Raw genomic sequence first — 23,903 nt, forward strand, 5'->3', positions numbered from 1 at the left:
AGTCATTCATTGAATCTTGGGGAAAAGGAAAGACAAGAGTCTAACAAGGAGAGGGGACTGGCTGGGGCGACCTCTCCAGCAAATTGCAGTCACTCCTTCCCCACGGCCTGGTGGAGGCAGTGCTGCTCAGCACAGAGAGCATCCATTCTGCATTTGCCTATCGCCTGTCGGCTGGGTACACTGCCCTCTGGAAAGCGCTGTGCCCAAGCTGACCCAGCGTTGTACCCGCTGGTCGTGCCTCAGATCAGCACTGTGTATGCTCAGCGTGGTCTTGTTGTGCCAATGGCTGCTGGTCCAGAGAGGAGGGGGCCGGCTGACCCTCAGGCTGGTGAAACCAGGCGCCAGTCCAATGCAGGAACACCTCCTCCTGGTCGAGGAGAACTCCACCTGCTGGCAGATCATCCAGGGGGACAGGCAGGAGGTGGAAAGGGCCCTCCTCAACTCCATTACTATCTCCCTCAAGCACCAGGCCGTCACTGAGGGAGATTATCTGAACATGACCCGAAATTGCAGATCGTTTGTGAGGGCCCACAAGTATATCACTGTCCCCCTGAGCCCTGAGGAGGAACACTTCCCCTTGGCTTACTCCATGGTCATCCACCAGAGCATTGAGATGTTTGAGAGGCTTCTACGGAGCATTTATGCCCCACAGAATGTCTACTGTATCCACGTGGACCGCAAATTCCCGAGTCAATTTCTTGCGGCCGTTCGGGCCATCGCTTCGTGTTTCCACAAAGTCTTTGTCGCAGCCAAGCTGGAGTGGGTCACCTATGCTGGCTGGAGCAGAGTTCAGGCAGATCTCAACTGCATGAAGGAGCTGCTGGAGAGCTCTGTCCCCTGGAGGTACTTCATCAACGTGTGTGGCCAAGACTTCCCCCTGAAGACCAACCGGGAGATAGTCCGCAGCCTCAGAGCTCTGAACAGCTCCAACGTGATTGAGTCGGATCCTGCACCAGGGTTCAAAAAGGGAACCGCCTTCCTGTCTGCTGGGCCTCTCTTCATCCAAGTGTTTTCCATCCTCCCTCCCTCCATCATCTCTCTCTCTCTCTCTCTCTCTCTCTCCCCCCTCCAGTTCTTCACTCCTGCCTGTTACAAAGGGGAAACGGAAGGGTAATCCATTTGTAACCCCTCTCCCTTTTTAACCCCTCACCCTTTTGTAATCCCTCTCCTCCACTAACTTATCCCTCTCCCTCTGTAACAAAAGATAGACAGGGTTGTTAAAACAGTTCAATTGCATGGAGGGAGGTTCAGAATGTACAAAGGAATATAGGAGGAATTGGAGAGTTGAGCTGCAAACAGAATAGAAGGGCAATTGACGTTTCAGGTCGGAAACTTGCATCAGAACCCGGGGCGAGGAAGGGGCTGCAGAATGGGGGTGTGGGGCTGGGGAAAGGTAGGTGGGATGGCAATTGGTGGATGTGGGGAGAAGGTGGCTGTGATTGGACAGTGGGTGGGGTGGAGCAGATGGGTGGAAGGGAACATGGTCAGGTGAAAGGGTTGGGTTAGAAAGAGGGGGCTGAGCCTGGGATAAGGAAGGATATAGACTGATTACAAGAGTATACAGGAATGTAGGTAGGTTAAGAGTGTAGGAGAAAGTGAGGACTACAGATACTGGAGATCAGAGTCAAGAGTGTGGCACTGGAAAAGCACAGCGGGTCAGGCAGCATCTGAAGAATCAATGTTTCGGACATAAGCCCTTCATCAGGAATGAGGTTTGTGGACCAGGGGTCCGAGAGATAAGTGGGATGGGTGTGGGGCTGGGGGTTGTAGGTATCTGGGAATGTGATAGATGAAGGTATCGGGGGCGGGGGGGGGGGGTGGGGGGGGGGGAGGTGGAAGGTCAAGTGGACAGGTGGGAAGGAAGATAGACCAGTCAGGAGGGTGGTGCTGAGTTGGAGACTTGGGACTGCGATAAGGTGGGGTGGGGAAATAATGAAACTAGTGAAATTGACATTGCAACCAGACGGATCAGGGTTCCAAGGTGGAATATCCAGGCATCAGGACCTGCATTCCCTTGGTGGGAGGGGGAGTTAAAGTGTTCAGCCACGGGGTGGTGGGGTTGGTTGGTGTGGGTGTCCCAGAGATGTTCTCTGAAACAATCCGCAAGTAAGAGTTCTGTCTCCCCGATGTAGAGGGCACCACATTGGGTGCAATGGATGCAGTAGATGACATTGGTGGAGGTACAAGTATATTTGTCAGATGTGGGAGGATCCTTTGGAGCCTTGGACGGAGGTGAGGGGGGAGGTGTGGGTACAGGTTTTGCAATTTTCAGAGGCCAGGGAAGGTGGGTTGGTGAGGGTGTGGATCTGACAAGGGAGTTGCAGAGGGAAGAGTCTCTGAAATGCAGATGGACTGCAGAGGGAAATATGTCCCTAATGGTGCAGTCTGTTTGTAAGTGGCAGAAGTGGTGTAGGATAATGCAATGTGTCCGGATGTTGGTGGAGTAGAAGGTGAGGACCAAGGGGTTCTGTCCCTGTTGCGTTGGGAGGGATGTAGTTCAAGGGTGAAGGTACAGGAAATGGAGCACATGCACTGGAGGGCATTGTCAACCATGTGGGAGAGGAAATTGTAGTTTTTGAGGTAGGACACCATCTGGGATGTTCTGTGATAGAAGTGGTCCTCCTGGGAACAGATGCAGCAGAGGCAGAGAAATTGAGAAGAAGGGAAAATGTTTTTACAGGGTCAGGGTGGGAGGAGGTGTATTCCAGGTAGCTGTGGGAGTTGGTGGGTTTGTAGTAGATGTCCACGGTTAGTCGGTTACCAGAGATGGAGATGGACATGGAGAGGTCCAGGAAGGGAAAGGAGGTGTCCAAGATTGTCCGGGTGAATTTGAGGTCAGGTTGGAAGGTGTTGGTAGAATTAGAATTAATGAATTTTCAACCACCTCATGCAAATACGAGGTAGTGCCAATCCAGTCATCAATGTAGTGGAGGAAAAGGTGGGGAATGGTGCTGATGGATGAAGAGGCAGGCATAGTTGGGGCCTATGTGGGTGCTTATGGCTACCCCTTAAGAGTTAAGAGTGAACAAAAAAGAATTTAAGTTTGGTTCAGAGCATGTAAAGGATTATTCTTAGGTTGATAGTGAAATAGTCTCACAAACTTGATTGAGTTTTTTGAAGTAATAAAGAGGATTGATGAGGGCAGAGCGGTAAATGTGATCTATATGGGTTTCAGTAAGGTATTCAACAAGGTTCCCCATGGGAGACTGATTAGCAAGGTTAGATCTCATTGAATACAGGGAGAACTAGCCATTTGGATATAGAACTAGCTCAAAAGGTAGAAGACAGAGGGTGGTGATGGAGGATTGTTTTTCAGACTGGAGACCTGTGACCAGTGGAGTGCCATAACGATTGGTGCTGGGCCCTCTACTTTTTGTCATTTACATAAATGATTTGGATGACAGCATAAGAGGGACAGTTAGTAAGTTTGCAGATGACACCAAAATTGAAGGTGTAATGGACAGCGAAGAGGGTTACCTCAGATTACAACAGGATCTGGACCAGATGGGCCAATGGGCTGAGAAGTGGCAGATGGAGTTTAATTCAGATGAATGCGAGGTGCTGCATTTTGAGAAAGCAAATCTTAGCAGGACGTATACACTTAATGGTAAGGTCCTAGGGAGTGTTGCTGAACAGAGACCTTGGAGTGCAGGTTTATAGCTCCTTGAAAGCGAAGTTGCAGGTAGATAGGGTAGTGAAGGCAATGTTTGGTATACGCTTCTTTATTGGTCAGACTATGGAATACAGGAGTTGGGAGGTCATGTTGCGGCTGTACAGGACATCAGTAAGGCCACTGTTGTAATATTGCGTGCAATTCTGGTCTCTTTCCCATTGGAAAGATGTTGTGAAATTTGAAAGGATTCCAAAATGATTTACAAGGATGTTGCCAGGGTTGGAGGATTTGAGCTATAGGGAGAGGCGGAACAGGCTGACGCGGTTTTCCCTGGAGTGTTGGAGGCTGAGGGGTGAGCTTATAGTGGTTAACAAAATTATGAGGGGCATGGATAGGATAAATAGACAAAGTCTTTTCCCTGGGGTCAGGGAGTCCAGAACTAGAGGACAGGTTTCAGGTGAGAGGGAAAAGATATAAAAGAGACCCGAGGGGCAACATTTTCATGGAGAGTGTGGTACGTGTATGGAATGAGCTGCCAGAGGATGTGGTGGAGGCTGGTACAACTGCAACATTTAAGATGCATTTGGATGGGTATATGAATAGGAAGGGTTTGGAGGGATATGGGCCGGGTGCTGGCAGGTGGAACTGGATTGGGTCGGGATATCTGGTCAGACCGAAGGATCTGTTTCCATGCTGTACATCTCTATGACTGTAAGTGGGGACTGCAGATGCTGGAGATTACAGTCAAGATTAGAGCAGTGTTGAAAAAGCACAGCAGGTCAGGCAGCATCAGAGGAGCAGGAAACCCCGACATCAGGAATAACTTCACAGAGGCCATAATCCAGTCACCAACTCACCATTTTGTTTACACATGGAGTCCTTGACACGGATCCAGCTTCCTCAGAGCCAGCTCAGAGTGAACAGAACATCTGATCATCCTGTTTATTTGTTTTTCAGAAGCAGCCTCAGGAGTAGCAATCAAAGTCGTCCCCAGGTGTAGGTAGGCCCAGGCAGCAGCAGCAGGGGTGCAGGCGAGGTCCAGGCTTCAGTCGGAGGAGCAGGCCCAGACTATAGCAGCAGTGGTGGTAGTAGCTGCCTGGGCAGCTGAGCATAGCTTCAAATTAACAGAAATAAGCAGAAAGAAACCGCAGAAAACAATCACAACAAACTATGAAAAAAAATTAAAAATAAACTCCTCCTCAGTAGGAGGACACCAACAGCAGCACATAAGACACACTGAAGCTGTTTCGAAGTCAGTCTCCTCAAGAGGATTGAAGAGTCCTTCATATGCTGATCCAGCTCCCCTAGAGCCAGCTCTCAGTGAGCAGATCCCTTGACATGCCTGTTTATTTTTCTTCCACTACCACCCGACAGCAGTCATGCTTATTTTTCCCTAGTATCCATGTCATATGTGTGTAGGTGTTTTTCACTGCATCTGACAAGTGTGTAAATCTTAATTTATGTGGGAAATAGAACCCACTCACTTCAATAATTTCAGTCCAAGACAAGATCTGCTGCAGCAGTATCATCTGATATACTCTTGCAAGAGTGGTGTCTACAAGTTGGGAAAAAATACAAAACCTTGATATAATTCATTTCCCTTTCCCTCCTCCCACTACTCGAAACCCAGCGCCCATTCCTCTTGTTTATCTCTTGCCTTATCTGGCCTTGTGCGTAACAGTACAGGTTTTCTTGGCCATTTCACCACATCCCTCTGTGGTCTATTGTTAGCGTATATCTACCTTCACTGCCATCGGCTTCCTTGCTTGCTAAAGCAACATTTCCTCTCATTCTTCGTCCACACTGAGCCTTATGACCTCTTGATTGTGGTTTTTGTTTTTGCAGAAGTGGGAAACAGATGCTTATAACTGTTTGTACAAGTATATCTAGCTTAACCTACACTCCCCTTCCTCTTTCATGATTCAGCTTTGTGATTTTCGCAGACAACATTTATAATTGCTCCTCACAATTTATATTCCTTCACCAGGAAGAAAGGAAACAGACAGTCCTGTTTATTTATATTTTATTAAACAATTCACAGTTTATACAAACAATTACATTTACAGCTGTATACAGAGAAACAGCAATTTTACAAGGGAGGGGAATGACAAAGCCAAGCCCCAAACCCTGACATTCAACCGGTTTTCAGGGAACTGAGGAAAAACCTCAAATCCCAGTTTCAATCATTACGAACAGTAACAATGACATTCATATATATAAGACAGTCCACTTGTGTAAGAAACAGAGCATACAATACAGACCCCCAAAAAACCAGCAAGTCTTCCCCCCACCCCCCACCACCCCAATCCCTCCCACCTTCCGGCCGCTCTCAGGCAGCCCGCCCCTACGTACCTTTCAGGTCTCGATCCGCCCTGACACACCTTTCGACCACCTCTAGGACAGCCTGCACCGTTACCCGCCTGGGGCAGCAGCGCTGAGGACTGCTCCTGGCTCTCTGTCTGCCCCTACTTACCACTGGGTTCTCATCACCCCAATGCACCGTCCGGCCAGTGGACTACCCCGACACACCTTCCGGCACCTCTAACACATTATGTGCATCAGGAGTTTAACAATCAGTCCTCCCTAAAGGAATGCCAGTTAACAAACTGGCTAAATAATTCAGCCAGTTCAGGAATCAGGTTTCCCCCACACAAAAAACAAGCAGAAACCAACAGTAACACACTGACTGTGACCCAGCCAGCACAGAGTCAGTCCCCTAAATTGAGAAGACCTCTGAATCTCCTGTTTATAAATTTTATTAAACAGTTTACAAAAACAGTTAACATTTACAACTGTATACAAGAGACAGCAATTTTACACGGGAGAGGAGCATTCCCCTATTTTTTTTTTTATTTTATTAAACAAGTACAAAAAAGAGGTTACTGCACAACAGTTAACATTTACAGCTGCAGACATCAACAATTATACAAGGGAGAGGAGCAGCAAAGCTCGGCCTCAAGCCCTGCTGTTCAACCAGTTTACAGGGAATTGAGGACAAACCACAAATCCCAGTTTCAAATATGAAAAGACAGCAACAATGACATTTATGCATAAGACAATCCTGTTACATTAAAAAGTGCAGATAATACAGACCCAGCAAGCCCCCGTCCCTCCCAACTTCCGACCACTCTCAGGCAGCCCGCCCCTACGCGCCTTCCGGCTCTCGGTCCGGCCTGACATACCTTTTGACCACCTCTAGGACTGTCCGCCCCAGTACCCACCTGGGGAGACAGCGCTGAGGACGGCTACCCACCTTCTGGCTCTCGGTCTGCCCCTTTGTACCATTGGGCTCTCACCCACCCCGATGCACCATCTGGCCAGTGGGCTATCCTGGCACACCTTTCGGCCACCTCTAGGACAGCCCGTCCCCTTCCCTGGGATGACAGCGTGCAGGGCAGCCCACAAGCCTTCTGGATCTCAGCCCGCCCCTACACGCTTTCTGGCTCTTGGCTGCTCTGACACAGCTTTCGACCACCTCTAGGACAGCCCGTCCCGATTACCCCTTTTCGGGATGACGGTGCTCAGAATGGTCTACCCACCATCTAGCTCTCAGGGAGACTGTCATCAGGGTGGCCTACCCACCCTCCGGCTTTCGGGACAGCCTACCAACCTTCAGGTTCACAGGATGGCCTTCCCACCCTCCGGCTCTCGGGGTGACAGCTTTCAGGACGAGCCACGAGCCTCCCAGCTCACAGTAAGACCTGCCAGACCCAGGGTCATGCAAGACAGTGCAGGTGATAAGCCCAACAAACCATATGATAGTTAATTACCAACAAACAGAGTCCTTTCTAGTCCAGAGTCCATTAACACAGACATTTTTCTTCAAAATGTGGAGTCCATTTCCAGACCTGAGGGGTGGAGAGAATGCCACACAAGGCCTTGATGAGACCACATCAGAATTAGTCTGTATATTTTTCTCTCATTTAAAACATAAAATAATTACATTGACAGCAAGTTTCACCTGCCTTTTTCCTGGGGATGAAGGGTTTATCTTATGAAGGAAGGTTGAACAAATTGACTTTTACTCATTTAAGTTTGGAAATCTGAGAGATCTTTTTGAAATGTATAAATTTCTCTGAGGGGACATGGTAAGGTGGTTGATGGGACATTGCTTTCTCTTGTAGGTTTGACAAGATGTTCTGTAGAATAAGATATCGTCAGAGTCCTACAGCACCGAAACATACCCTTTCGTCCAACTCATCCATGCCAACCAGGTGTCCTAATTGGAACTAGTCCCCTTATCCTGGGTTTGGTCCATATCCTTCTAAACTTGTCCTATTTATGTCGTCTATTAAATCTTGTAATTGTACCCACTACAACAATTCTTTTTGGCAACTTGGTCCGTATTTGTACCACCCTCAGGTCTCACCTTAAACCTATGCCCTCTGGGTTTGGACTCCCCCATCCTGGGGCTATTCACTTTTATTGATTTCCCCCACAATTTTATAAACCTCTATATGGTCACCCTTCACCCTCCAATACTCCAGTGAGAAAAGTCCTAGTCTATCTAGCCTCTCCTTATAACTGCAGTCCTGGCAACATCTTTATAAATCTATTCTGCATCCTTTGCAGTTTAACAACACCCTTCCAATAGCAGGGCAATCACAAATTTACCCAGTACCCAAAAGTGGCCTTACCAATGCCTTGCAGAATTATTTTCCCCTGAGAGGGCTGTTGCACTGTGTAAATCTCTTCTGTACGAAGTTGTGAAGGCTGAGTTGATGAAGTTATGAAAGGGTGAGCAAGGTGACCTTTTTTTAAAAAAAAGATAAGGACCCCAGGACAAACGATAGAAATGTGGAATTGAAATTGCAACCAGAAGAGCAGTGACCTTATTGAATAGTGGAGCAGACTTGAAGGGACGAATGGCTGACTTATGCTATGATATTGGTGGAGACAGGTTAGCCTCAAGTAAAGAGTAGGGAGTTTTCTGACCACTCAGCTAAGGGCTTTGGTGTCCCTCCTGATAACATGAACCTTGAAGTTAATCTCCCTCTGCGCCAGTCACAGAATTAAAGAATTCTTGCGGAAGGATGCCATTCAGCCCATCGTGTCTGTAATTATTCCACATCTGGTATCAATTTCCTGCATTTCCATACTCAACTCTGGCAACATCCTTGTAAATCTTTTCTGAACCTTTCCAAGTTTCACAACATCCTTCCTATAGCAGGGAGACCAGAATTGCATGCTATATTCCAGAAATTGCCAAACCAATGTCCTGTTCAGCCACAGCATGACCTCCCAAATCCTACACACAATGCACTGTCCAATAATGCCATGTGTAGCAAACGACTTCTTCACTAACCTGTCTATCTGCAACTCCATTTTCAAGAAATTATGAATTTGCACTCCAAGATCTCTTGTTTCATCATCACTTCCCAGACGTTACCATGAAGTGTATTATTCCTGCCCTGATTTGCTAAACCAAAATGAAGCACCTCACATTTATCGACATTAGAATCCATCTGGCACTCCCGGCCTATTAGCCCATCTGTTCAAGATCCCGTTGTACTCTGAGGTTGACCTCGTTGAAATGGACAGGATTAAGGGGCTTGACTGGGTAAATGCTGAAAGGATGATTCTCCTCATGGGAGAGTCCAGGACCAGGGGGGGTATTGTCTCAGAATAAAGGGGCACCAGTTTAAGACTGAGATGAGGTGGAATTTCCTCTCTCAGAAGGTTGTGAATCTTTGGAATTCCTAGCCACGGAGAGCTGTCCTTATATATATTTAAGACTCAGATTCTTGCTCAGTTGGGGAATTAAGCATTACGGGGGTAGGGCAAGAACATGGACTTGAAGAATGTTGAATCAGCCACGATCCTAGTGAAGCTGGCTTGAGGGACCAAATGGCCGACTCCTGTCCCGACTTGTTAATGGTCTTACATTTACTGATGAACCTGTTCAAAGATGTTATCGCACAACTCTGGAGCAGAAGCGACTTGAATCTGGGTCTCTGAGGCTCACACCACATGGATCCTAGTTTACTTTATATCATGTACTTGACATTGATGCTGGTAGTTATGGCTGCAATTCGCACCAACCTGCCTTAGATCAAATTAATGAAGCGAAGCCAGAGCAGGGTTTCAAAAGGTAAGTCTCCAACCTCACATCATGCATTGATGAAGTAGCTGAGAATTTGAATGCAGAGAATGTTGTCTGAACTGGTTTCAATGAAGTGTTTCACTAGGCACTAGATAAAAATGGCTGGACAACAAAATTGACAACACAAGCCCTGATTCATGGATCTTGTTTTGGACGAGAGGTTGGTAGGTTGGTAGGTGGGAATGATCCACACAGCTGGGACATTTTAAACATCAAGACCCGGAGCAGGAGAAGATGATTTGGCCCTCCATGAGGCCCACCATACTATACGATCGTGGCTAATCCTTATCTCAATGCCATACTAACACTTTCTCCCTTGTCTTTGATGCTTTTGAAACCTAAATATTTGTTAATCGCATTCTTGGATATATTCAATGACTCAAACTCCACAGATTTCTGTGGTACAGAATTCCATAATTTCGCTATCCTATAAGTTAAGAAATGTTTCTGCATCTCAGCTCTAAATAGACGACTGCTTTTATTCAATATGTCAGTGATATCAATCTTGGAGTATGTGGCAGAATGCCCATATTCGGGGCAATGATAAACCTGGAGGATTGGAAAATGGTGAGGATGATGTGAATTGTCCAGAGTCACCACAGTGAACAGACAGCATCCAGTCAGAGGTGAATACAGAAGAGTGTAAGGTGCTATGTTTTGGGAGAAGGATGTGGAGAGGTAATAGAAATGTAATGGCACAATCGTAAAGAGTGCGCAGGATTAGAGGGATCTGGCAATAAACATCCATCGACATTAGAAGATGAGGAGGCCATAAGAGGGTAGAAAAGCAGAAGGCTTCATAAATAGAGGCATTGATGCCAATAAATGGTTGAGTTATGCTGCATGTCGAATTGGTTTAGCCCCAGTTGGATTGTTGTGGTCATTTCCGGTGACTATAAAACGATGTGAGGGCCCTCAGGACAGGGTGGAGATTTCGCAGAATGGTGCCAGGGTTTAAGTTGGATGGCTCAGTTGGAAAGGTCAACGATGCTCCCATTGGAACAAAGGAGATTAGGGTGAGGTTTATTCAATGGGTATAGGGTGAGCACTCGGTAATGAAGACAAGGATATATACTTCACTGTTCACCGATTGTACAAGTGCAATGGAATGCAGATGTAAGATTTTGGGTTAGAGGCATGGTAGGGAGATCTGAGGAATTGAAACGTAAATGAAGCCTAAACTACATTTGTATGAGATGATGGCAAGTTTTGATGTAAGGTGGATAAAAAAAGATCTGTTCCCATAAATTCAAGGAACAAGAGTAGACCATTGGCCCTTTTGATCCTGTTCCACCATCCACATTTCTGCATACCATCGATAATCTATCCTCCCCTTGGTAACCAAGGATCCATATTTCCCACGCATGATGCCACAAGGACCGAGGATAAAAGATATCTTTTGACACAATGTAAATAAAGTGTCTTGTGTCTTGCGGAAGGGGTGGCACGGTGGCTCAGTGGTTAGCACTGTTGTCTCACAGCACCAAAGACCTGGGTTCGATTCCAGCCCTGGGCGACTGTCTGTGTGGAGTTTGCACATTGTCCCCATGTCTGCGTGGGTTTCCTCCAGGTGCTCTGGTTTCCTGCCACAGTGCAAAGATGTGCAGGTGAGGTGAATTTGTCATGCTAAATTGACCATAGTGTTAGGTGCATTAGTCAGGGGTAATTATCAGGTAGGGTGATGGGTTGCTCTTCAGAGGATTGGTGTGGAATTGTTGGGCCAAATGGCCTGTTTCCATACTGTAGAGAATCTAATGTGTGGTGTCCTTCACTCTGAGGGAGGAGCATTGGATTCAAGTCCTACTCCAGGAGTTGATGGCCATAGGAAGGTGTCTTAATTGCTTTTGTGAGACACTCAAGGGTGTGGGCCAAGTGCGACAAAATGGGATGAGAATAGTTCGAAGCTGGTCTTTTTGACCAGTGCAGACACGATGGGCTGAAGGGCAACTTATTATTTTGGTGCTCTAAACCTCAATAACCAGAGAGCACGGAGTCATAACATCATACAGTATGGAACAGACCCTTCAGTTCAACCTGTCTGCGCTGACTAGTCATCCTAATCTGACCTAATCCCATTTGCCAGCCTTTGGCACATATCTCTCTCACCTATTCCTATTCATGTCCACATCGAGATGCCTTTTAAATATTGTCATTGTACCAGCCGCCTCCACCACCTCTTGGTAGCTCATTCCAGGCACACATCACCCACTGCATGAAAAAGTAACCCCTCAGGTCTTTCCCCTCTCAACTTAAACCTATGCTTCTCGTTTTGGACTCCCCCACCGTTGGGAAAAGACCTTTGGCTATACAGCCAACCTGGAAGGAATCAAAATGGGGCAAGAACAGAAAAGGAGGTCAGCTAAACAATTCTGAGCAGCAACGGAAAAGTGCAGCCAAGCACGTAAGCAAGCTAGCTAGCTTACTGAAACTGGCTCCCATTAAGTGAGAAGGCAGGAAGACCGAAACAACACTCAACAGGTGTTGTAGAAGTTTAAGGTCAATGATCTAATGCTAAACGTCACGTACCTAGATCAGGATCTGATTGATCAGTTGTGTTGCTAAGGCTTGAAATCAAAATGTAATTCGTGAAAGGGGAACGCTGATTTGTGTGTAAAAATGTGATTGCAACTGCCTGTTTCAGACTCTCCAGGCAAGGGTGGGCTTTGACCCGGCTGGTTGAGTCTTCTTGCATGTATGTGATAAAGGAAGCTGTGTGAAGTGTACTATCATCTGGCTGATCATTTCAACATCTATCCATGCTTCTCCTGATTTTATGAACTTCTGTAAGGATACCCCTCAGCATCCGACACTCCAGGGAAAATAGCCCCAGCCTATTCGACCTTTTACTGTAGCTCAAGCCCTCCAATCTCGGCAACATCCTGGTAAATCTTTTCTGCACCCTCTCAAGTTTAACAACATCCTTTCTTTTGAAGGGCGACCAGAATTGTATGCAGTGTTTTAAAAGTGGCCTCACCAACGTCCTCTACAGACAATAGATCACACTTGGTAATGGCAAAGGCATATCAGAGATCTATATCCCTGCACACCATGTCCTTCTCTCTAAGGCAAAAGCTCTGTGTTCAAGTCCCACTCCAGGAGTTGATGACCACAGGAAAGTGTCTCCATTGCACTGGTGAGGCATGAAAGGCAATGTTCCCAGTGCTGGAAAATGAGACTGGAGTAGCAAGGAGCCTGTTTTGCCAGCGCAGTCACGATGGGCTGAAGGATCTATTTTTCTGGTGCTCTCAACCTTTATGACCAGAGGGCACAGCCTGAAGTGTATTTTTGGAGCCAGATCCACTGGGAGAGTTTGAGGATGAGTTATATGTTTGCGCAGCGAATGAGCATTGGGAGATGGTTTGGGATATGGGGAAATTGGCAGGTGACTGGCACTAGGCAATAGGAGTGAGAAAGGCCTGAGGGGCTGAATGGCCTTGTTCTCCACTGTAAGGTGAGTAACTGAGAGAAGGAGTGTGCATGGATCTTGCTGGAGCTGGGGGCGAGGAGAGTGCAGAGGAGTTGGGGAGGGAAAAAGCCACAGGCGAAGTTGAAAAGCTATCATTTCTGCTTTCTCATCTCTCTCACTCTCCTTGAGCTTGCCTTTTAGAAACATTGGCAATACCACCACGATACCCTCGACCAAGTCGTCTTGACGGCGCAACTGAAAGACCAGCCGAACATCAGCCCCTCCATCTTCGTGGGCAGCACCTACTTCATGGCCTCCAGAGAGTTTGTCGGCCATGTGTTTGACAGTGCCGAGATCCAGGCCTTCCTCAAGTGGTCGGAGGATACCTACAGCCCGGACGAGCATGTGTGGGCTACCCTGCACAGAATGCCCAATGTACCAGGCTCCATCCCGTACACCCAAGCAGCCACCAGGACACTTGGACGCGCAGTAAAGTGGTCCTTTGAGGCTGGTGACGTTGCGAGGGGTGCCCTATACCCTCCCTGCACGGGAAGGTATCGCCGCTTGGTTTGTGTGTATGGGGCAGGAGATCTACATTGGGTGGTCCGTCAGAGATGTTTCTTTGCAAATAGGTTTGACCCCAACATGGATAACACGGCAGTACAGTGCATGGAGGAATATCTCCGAAACAGGACACTTGGTAAAACTGGGGCTGGGTTAGAGGTTGGGACAGAGTAAACCTCGGTGATGGTGGTAGGGGTGGTGGGTGAGACATCGGAAACACTGAGAGACTGGGCACTGTGAGACTGTATAGTATAACACTGGCTACTGTGGAGGCCAGACACTGTGAAACTGCATGCTATAACATAGCCACTGTAGCACGAGGCAGTGTGAGGCTGGGCACGATAGTGTTGGGCACTGTGGAGATTGGATACCTTAATACTATCCACTGTAACACTGGGCACTGTGAAACTAAGCACTGTAACATTAGTTACTGTGAGAGTCAAAATGTGTGGTGCTGGAAAAGCACGGCAGGTCAGGCAGCATCCAAGGAGCAACAGAACCGATGTTTCAGGTATAAGCCCTTTATCAGGAATGTGGGGGAATAAGGGGGTTGAGAGATACATAGAGTGGGGGTGGGGCTTTTGGGGAAGGTGCTCAGTAAATCCAGCTGGCGGGTGTGATTGTGATTGGTCGGTGGGGAAGGTCGAACCTATAGTTAGGAAGGAAGATGGACGGATCAAGAGGGGAGAGCCGACTTGGAGGGTTGGATCTGGGATGAGGTGGGGGGAGAGGAGAGATTTGGAAACTAGTGATGTCAATGTTGATGCCATGTGGTTGAGGGTCCCAAGGCAGAAGATGAGGTGTTCTTCCTCCAGTCGTCAGATAGCTTGGATTTGGTGGTGCAGGAAGTGTCATTGTGTTGAAGTGGTTGGCCACAGGTCGATGGGGTTGTTTGTGCCCAGTCTCACAGGGACACATCCGCCAATAATATTCAACACTGCACGAGTGGGCACTGCATTACTGGAACACTGCACTAGTGGGCAATGCATTACTGGAACACTGCACGAGTGGGCACTGCATTACTGGAACACTGCACGAGTGGGCACTGCATTACTGGAACACTGCATGAGTTGGCACTGCATTACTGGAACACTGCACTAGTGGGCAATGCATTACCGGAACACTGCACGAGTGGGCACTGCATTACTGGAACACTACACGAGTGGGCATGTACAGCTGGACACTGCAAGACCAGTGTTGTGACCATCACTATTTTTTTATTTTTCTCATTTTGGTTTGGAACTGTGAGTCCAAATTGAGAATTGAACTTTGAACAGTGGTTAGTTCTTCTTTTAAAAAAAACTGGACAGACAAAAGACTGATGTTTGCTGTGAGGATCTGGCCAGGAAAGGTCATGCAGGTGAATTACTGCTCTCTGAACACAGCAGACGCTTCAGCACCGAGATGTAGTTCTGCTCAGGGACTGACAGCTGGATGGATATTGAATGGGTCGGTCAGTAAGAGGAATGCTGCCAGGCAGGTAACCACAGAGAATGGTGAGAAAGAAAGCAAAAACCATGAGTGACCTCACTCTGACTGGATTTTGGGCTTGGAGGAAGTGCTTCTTTGGAAGTTGCTGGACTGGTTTGGTCTTCTTTTTGGTTTTACTTTGTCTAGTTATTTCCCCAGTTGTTAACTTGTCAAAAGGTCTGAGATGAGAATGTGAGTCTTCGGGAATGAGTCTTAGTCTCCACAGGTCTGCAGAATTTGTTCGCATTGACTGGTGACTTTAACTTCAAACATGGTGTACAGTTCTTGTGCCTGTAATACAACCCAGCATAAAGGATTTCACGATGGCCTCCTATTTATCATTGAAACTGTTATCAACTGGCAAATTAAAATTTTAAACAAGTTTATCTCTTAATTGTCTGCTGGTGTGCGAATTGGAGGGGTGCGTGGGTTTATAATCATCTGTGTTCTGCTAAAGTGACATAAACAGAAATTAACAATTCATTAAGTTATAAACTTAATATCCAAGATCTGTTATTTGTAAATTCTGGAACAATTGAACGATTTTGTGGGTCATTGAATGGTTGAATGTTACTGTGTTGCAAATCCAGTGATCGGGAGGCTGGTTTTGGTTGAGCTTCATTTTCCTGTGTCACTCCGGACACCGTACGTCCAGGCACAATAACTCTGGACATTGTCACTCCCTGTATGACACTATCACTCCGGTTACTACACTGTCACTCTGGATACTATCACTAAATACTGGGAGATCAGACTGTGACACTGGACAGTGTAATGCTGGACACTGCGATGTCAGATGTCAGATGTCAGTAGATATAAATATGATTCAATACAGAAATTTGTATCAGTTAAGTTGTTACAAAACTTACCAGGGACACCAACAGTTTCGAGGCTGCATCCATCTTGGACTCTGAGGTATCCTCAACACTAGATAGGGCAGAGCCAATCAGCCTTTGAGCTGTTCTGAGGGGCCAGGTATGATTTCTTTTGATGACATTTGGTTGAACACTGGCCCTGACTGGTCTAGCAGCAGTTTATCAAGATCAGTCTCTCTCTCTCTCTCACACATAGTTCAAAGCCAGCTATTGGTCAGATAGGCTTTGTAACGACCCATCTCTTAGTGACCTTTGGGTTTCACATTCTGTTTGTGAGGTCACAGCTTTCAAGCGTTCCACATGTTTGTTCCGGACTGTCTCACTGTCCCAAATTTTGTAAGTGGCAGGACCTGACCTCAAGTTGAACTTGCCTCTTAACCTTACAGGCACCAAACTTCATCCCGTTAATTAAATTGTCTCTCTCGCTTAGAGGAGGCATTGCTGTTCCTGCACTCATTTCACCCTGCCCCCAAGGTCTGGAAATATCTGGGTTAACCTGTTGCAGAGTCTTCTCCCCATCAGTAACTCTGTTGAAGCTCTCCCTGTGTGAGAGAAGTGGACCTATAATCAGGCAGGAACAAGGATAGAACATAGAACAATACAGCGCAGAACAGGCCCATCGACCCTCGATGTTGTGCCGACCTGTGAAATATTCTCAGCTCGTTCCCCTATACTATCCCAAAATCATGGATGTGCTTATCTAAGGATTGTTTAAATCTCCCTAATATGGCTGAGTTGACTACCTTAGCAGGTAGGGCTATCCACGCCCTTACCACTCTGCATAAAGAACTTGCCTCTGACATCAGTCTTAAATCTATCACTCCTCAATTTGTAGTTATGCCCTCTCATCATCGTCCTAGGAAAAAGTATTTCACTGCCTACCCTATCTAATCCTCTGATTATCTTGTATGTCTCTATCAAATTCCCCCTTAGTCATCTTCTTTCCAATGAGGAAATACCCAAATCTCTCAGCCTTTCCTCATAAGACCTTCCCTCCAGACCAGACAACATCCTGGTAAATCTCCTCTGCACCTTTTCCAATGCTTTCACATCCTTTCTGTAATGGGGCGACCAGAACTGTACACAATATTCCAAGTGGGGCCGCACCAGCATTTTGTATAGTTGGTATCAAGAGACACTGCAGGCCACTTCTTTAAGCCTGTCTTCAGCATTTGGACCACTCTTTCTGCTTGACCAGCCATTCTCAACAGAGGCCCTGTCACATTTGAAGGGGGCCACAGTCTGAAAATCCTGAGAAGGGGAGCCCCAAAGGTTTATGGGGGGCCTGGTAACTGAACCGATGAAATACCTAAGCAACAACCTTCATTAGAGTCAGTCGTTTCCCACCTATTTATAATGTCGTTCCATCACACCGTTTGAATTTGGCACACCTGGTAAATTAATTTCCTTCAGCTCCTCTCATGCAGCCTCACTTCAGAGTCAGTCACAAAGCAACATATTCAATCAAGGGTTCTCTTAGTAACTTAAAAGCATATGTGTTTGGATATATCATATGCTAAGGTAGGTTGTGAAAAGTGCTTATTACTGTATATCAAGTCACTGAAAATGTTTTAAAACCCAAGATTTGGGTGACAGCATTTTTTGTCGGAAATGTATCTAAGTTTTGTGTGCTTATTCCTAAGTCAAAAACATTTAGGAGCCTTCCCAAACCATTTCTCAGTCATGTTGTCAATTTAGCTAGAAGAAAAAGCAAAATCATTTTTTTTTTCATTTTTGGCAGATTTTAGTGAATGCGTATAACAAGGAAAATTGAAAAGGGAAAATTATATGATTATGCATGTATGCTATGTCATTTGCTAAATCTCAGTTGAAATTTTAAATTTCCACAATAATTTCGTTAATTTGGCAACTAAACATATGTAGTGAGTTTTCCCAAGTCACCACAACATCTCTCATACGCTTCATTGAGGTAAGATGTTACGCAATGTTACATCATGACTACTGCTATTCTTTATTACACTTACACCGTGAAAGGATGTTGGGTGTATGCTTATTTCATGTATATAATATAAGAAAAAGAAACAAAGCAAACAGAAGAAATTAGTTCTGGGGCAGGGGAGGTGTGCTGGAACCAGAGAAGAGCTCCTTGGGAGAACATTGGACAACAGATGCATAGAGCTGTCGTTATATGCCGAATGCCTTTCAACTTTAGGAAATATTCAAATCCCCTACTGGTAAATGACATTCCATTGTCCGTGACCACTTCCAGGAGACTGTATATCACAAAAGATACTGACAGCTTCTCAATTGCCATCCCTGAGTTTGCCAAACAGACTTTATGCATTATCCAACCACTTTGAATGGGCATTCACACTGACCAGGAACATTGTTCCGATGAAAGGACCAGCATAATCAACTTGTAGGCAAAAGTGAGGACTGCAGATGCTGGAGATTCGAGTCGAGTGTGTGGTGTTGGAAAAGCACAGCTGGTCAGGCAGTATCCAAGGAGCAGGAAAATTGATATTTTGTGCAAAATAATATACGAAAAAGAAACAAAGCAAATAGAAGAAATTAGTTCCTGGAAGGCCCTGGAACCTGAGAGGAGCTCCTAGGAGGGTAGCGGCCAAAAACTGGTTGAGAATCACTGGGCAAGACCATTGGACGATGGATGAAGGGCTTTTGCCTGAAACGTTGATTTTCCTGCTCCTTGATGCTGCATTTCCAGCATCACACTAACCAACATCTAACCGAATCCAGGGTTTACGCAGCCATTCCCACAACTGTGGGAGTGCTGCTGGTAGCAATTGTTATCCTTCTTGGCACTCTGGGCATATCCAACCCTGGCCACCAGACATAGCTTCTTGCTAGTATCTTCATCTTGGAAACCTCTGGATGACCTTAGTCAAGTTTGGTAGCAACCTTTACTCAGGATAATCACCCTTGCTCCCCGTAATTGTATGCCGTTCTCTATGGTGATCTGGTCTCACTAGGTCTTGCTGGGTATGATGGCCCTTCTGTCTCCCCCATTTCTACCAGCTGCTTTAGTTTTGCTAGGATAGCATCTTTTTGCTTCCCTGGTTGGATATTGTCAGCAGTGACCAGAAGGGTGTCCAGGAAGTTTAAAACCAAAATGGACAGTTTCAGGGGAGGCATCACTAGAACATAGAACATTACAGCAAAGTAGAGGCTCTTCAGCCCTTAATATTGAGCCGACCTGTGAAACCAATCTGAAGCCCATCAAACCTACGCTATTCCATTTTTATCCATACGTCTATCCAATGAACATTTAAATGACCTTAGAGTCGACTACTGTTGCAGGCAGGCCGTACCACACTCCTATTACTCTCTGAGTACAGAAGCTACCTCTGACATCTGTCCTCTATCTATCACCCCTCAATTTAAAGCTATGTGCCCTTCTGCTAGCCATCTCCATCTGAGGAAAAAGGCTCCCACTGTCCACCCTATCTAACTCTCTGATTCTCTTATATGTCTCAGTTAAGTCACCTCTAAACTTTCTTCTCTCTATTGAAAGCAGTCTCAAGTCCCTCAACCTTTCCTCATATGACCTTCTCTCCATTCCAGTCAACAATACAGTAAATCTCCTCTGAACCCTTTCCAAAGCTTCCACATCCTTCTGATAATGTCATGATCTGAACTATACGCAATGCTCCAAGTGCGGCCACACCAGAGTTCTGTACAGCAGCAGCATGACCTCATGGCTTTGAAACTCGATCCCTCTACCAATAAAAGTTAACACACCGTACCCCTTTTTAACAACCCTATCAACATGGATAGCAACTTTCAGGGATCAATGTACATGGACACCGAGATCTCTCTGTTCATCTGCACTACCAAGAATTTTACCATTAGCCCAGTATTCTTTATTCCTGTTGCTCCTTCCAAAGTGAATCACCTCACACTTTTCCACATTAACCTCCATTTGCCACCTCTCAGCCCAGCTCTGCAGCTTATCTACGTCCCTCTGTAACCCACAACATCCTTCGACACTATCCTCAAGCTTAGTATCATCCGTAAATTTACTAACCCATCCTTCTACACCCTCATTCAGGTCATTTGTAAAAATGACAAACAGCATAGAGTCATAGCCTTGCAGCACACCACTAGTAACTAAACTCCAGAATGAACATTTTGCATCAACCATCACCCTCTGTCTTCTTTCAGCTAGCTAATTTCTGGTCCAAACCACTAAATCACCCTCAATCCTATGCCTCCGTATTTTGTGCAATAGCCTACCATATCAAACACCTTACTGAAATCCATATATACCACATCAACCATTTTACCCTCATCTACATGTTTGGTCACCTTCTCAAAGAACTCATTAAGGTTTGTGAGCTATGACCTACCCTTCACAAAACCATGTTGACTATCCCTAATCAACTTATTTCTTTCTCAATGGTTATAAATCCTATCTCTTATAACCTTTTCCAATACATTACCTACAAAGGACGTAAGGCTTACTGGTCTATAGTTACTTGGGTTGTCACTACTCTCCTTTTTGAACAAGGGAACAGCATTTGCTATTCTCCAGTCTTGTGGCACTATTCCTGTAGACAATGATGACATAAAGATCAAAACCAAAGGCTCTATAATCTCCTCCCTGGTTTCCCAGAGAATCCTAGGATAAGTCCCATCCAACCCAGGGGTCTTTCCTATTTTCACACTTTAGAGAATTGCTAACACCCCCACCTTGTGCACCTCAATCCCATCTAGTCTAATAGCCTGTATCTCAGTATTCTCCTCGACAACATCATCTTTTTCCAGTGTGAATATTGATGAATAATATTCATTTAGTGCTTCCCCTGTCTCCTCTGACTCCACACATAACTTCCCATGACTTTCTTTGATTGGCCCTTATTTTACTCGAGTGAAGTATCTGCTTGTGGGAGGTGGCTCAAGGCATCTGTATTAGTCGATTGGGTTCCTCGACAATGAGAAAAAATGAGGACTGCAGATGCTGGAGAGTCAGAGTCAAAAAGGTGGCGCTGGCAAAGCATAGCAGGTCAGGTAGCATCCAAGGAGAAGGAGAGCCAACGTTTCATGCGTATGACCTTCATCAGGAATGGAGAATGTTCTAACTTGTACTTGTATGTGCTGGGAATAAGGGCCCAATCCTGAATTCTACCAGAAGCAATGGGCAGCACCACCTTGTCTTCCTTCAGTCACCTTAGCAGGGGTTTGTGATCTGTTACTAAGACAAATCCCCAAGCATAAAGGTACTGGTGACTGCCAAACCTTGTTTCTCTATCTGAGCATATTTGTGTTCAGCATCATCCAAGGTCTGGGAAGCACACACACTATGGGGCTTTCCTCTTCGTTTGGCCACTGTTGAGCCAATACTATCCTGCTAATCCACGGAGAGGCATCGCATGTCAGCACCACTTCTCGCTTGGATTGTAGTGGGCCAACACCCTAGATGATGATAGCTGCCTTTTCACTTCCATAAGGGCTACTTCTTTGCTATGTGACTATTTCTAACATTGATCTTTTTTCATTGTAGGTGTAAAGGTGCCAAGAAGGAGGCTAGGTTCATATGAATTTCCTTTAATAATTCATGAACCCAAGGAAAGACCTAAGCTGCAGTCCACATGTGGGAGCCGGGCTCCTTTGATCATCTTCACTTTCTCTACCAACGGGTGTAACCCAGTTTTTCAACTCTTTAACCCATCCAAGATATCTGTACACCTGGGAAAAACATTAAGCATCATGTCCAAGTTCTCCAAAGTGCTCCTTATTGTTCTTCGCTGTTATTAGTATGTCATCCAGATAAATGGTAACCAGGGGTAGCCCTTGTAAAATGCTCTGCTGCCAAAAGGCACAGGCTGATGATACCCCAAAATGGCAGTCTTGTATATTATATAAATGCTTATGGGTATTAATTATAGCATTCTTCTGGCACTCCTCATCCAGTTACAATTACAGGTCAGTGTGGCTCATGTCGAGCTTCATGAAGGACAGCCTACTCCCCACCCTGCTCCCTCCAACTTTGTGCACAAGTCCCCTATGAAAGGGATTGGGTATTTATCCAGCTGTGGAAAGGAGTTTACCATTTGCCTAATATCCCACAAAGACAAACTGTACTGTCAGGTTTCACAATTGGTATGACTGGTAGTGCCCATTCTACAAACTAGTTTGATGATTCCTTGGCTGTCCAGCCTCTTGATTTCCACCTTTCCCTTTGCCCGCAATGCAAATGGCACCCAGCAGACTGTAGAAAATCTCGGAGTTGCTTCCTGGTCAGTATGGGGTCATGTGACTTTGGCCCCTTTGAAAATCTCAAGCCCTCCCTGAAATACTCCTTCGTATTTTACGAGGACTTCATTGTGGCAGCCATGTTCTGATCGAAAATTGTTGAGCCAATCAAGGTGAATCTTTCTCAACCAATTCCGTCCCAATAAGTTTGGGCCCGAGTCTTTTACTACCATCAGCGGTAACGGCACCAACTGCTTCTCACAGGAGACAGGAACTGAAGTCATTGTCTTAATCTGCAACATTTCCACAGTGTATCTTCTCAGGCTGGCTGAGATCTATGTAAACTTAAGGGTTGTACTCCTGAGTGAATCTTGTCAAAAACCGATTCTGCACCGACAGATACAGCTGCACCATTCTCAACCTCCATAGGAACTCGATGACATTTAACCAAACATTAATTTTAGTTGGTTCTGATTTGGATGTCACTGAGCAATTTGAATTGTTCCAAAGCACATGTAGAGGGACTTTACAGGATGTGCACTGTCCTGGGTGCAGGCCCATGAGATTTCTTAATCTAATCAGGCCTTGTAGCTCTCCATTGCTATCTCAAATCTGCATTCTGACAGCAACTACAATGGCTTGTCAGCCCATTTCCTGGAGAACTTTTGAGCCACGTGGCCGAGACTCAGCTTTGTTGTGAGGTTCTACTGTGGGCTGACCTGGGGACCTCTGCTCAGCATATACCCTTCGTTATATTCTGTGGTTGCCTACACTCGAGTGGTGTTCCCTTAGCTCAGTTGGAGAGGTAAGGGTGTCTATTTCCATCAGAATGCCCTGTAGCTCCCACAGTCCACATGGTGCATTTGCAGTGTCTGTTTGAAGTCCAGTTGTGCTTCAGCTAACAGGCACTTCTGTATGGTTACATCATTAATCCCACATACCAAGCAGTCCTCTCAGCATCTCATTCAGTGATAACCCAAAATCACATGCGTCTGCCAGTCATCTCAACCTCGTCAAAATTCCCAATACGATTTCCCTTGTTGTCTGACAGCCGAATAAAGTGTTTCAAAATTAGAGGAGGTCTGGGTTGTAATGTTCCTTACTCAGCTCCATAGACTATTAGAAGGTTTTAGTGTCTGGTGCCTCTGAGAAAGTTAAGCCTCTTAGAACGAAGAATGCTGCGTTCTGCAAGCATTCAGAAGGATTACTCATTGCTTTTAATCTGCCCCAATGTCATTTGCCTGGAAAAATATTGCATTCTTTCCACATACTAGGCTCAGTCTTCAACAGCAGGATCAAATGACTCAAGCTTCCTAAATAAAGACATGATGCCAGAAATGCTTACGCCAACTCCAAGATGACTGGAGCAAGTGAATGTCCTTCAGGCATGTCATGTTTCCTGTGAAGATTAGAGTGGTGCTGGAAAAGCACAACTGGTCAGGCAGCATCCGAGGAGCAGGAGAATCGACGTTTCGGGCAAAGCTGCTCCTTGGATGCTGGCTGACCTGCTGCACTTTTCCAGTACCACTCTAAACTTGACTCTAATCTCCAGCATCTGCAGTACCCACATCCACCTATGTCGTCTTTTCTGTGTCATTGGCACTGAAATAACTGCATGAAGACCAGTATCCCGTCACCAAGTTACCTTTCATTTACTGTGCCCAGCACAGTGACTGTGGCCAGCCAGCTCAGAATTAG

At 45.9% G+C, this 23,903-nt stretch overlaps 1 protein-coding gene across 1 annotated transcript; it reads left to right on the forward strand.

Moving 5' to 3' along the window:
* The first annotated feature begins 256 nt into the window (after window positions 1-256).
* On the forward strand, window positions 257-13,860 carry LOC140454691 (beta-1,3-galactosyl-O-glycosyl-glycoprotein beta-1,6-N-acetylglucosaminyltransferase 3-like). Its single transcript, XM_072549618.1, has 3 exons — window positions 257-957; window positions 12,105-12,117; window positions 13,324-13,860. Exons 1-3 carry the CDS (start codon window positions 257-259, stop codon window positions 13,858-13,860), a joined length of 1,251 nt encoding a protein of 416 aa, XP_072405719.1.
* Window positions 13,861-23,903: the final 10,043 nt, after the last annotated feature.

The sequence above is a fragment of the Chiloscyllium punctatum genome, chromosome 29 (assembly GCF_047496795.1).
Source record: "Chiloscyllium punctatum isolate Juve2018m chromosome 29, sChiPun1.3, whole genome shotgun sequence".
NCBI lineage: Eukaryota > Metazoa > Chordata > Chondrichthyes > Orectolobiformes > Hemiscylliidae > Chiloscyllium > Chiloscyllium punctatum.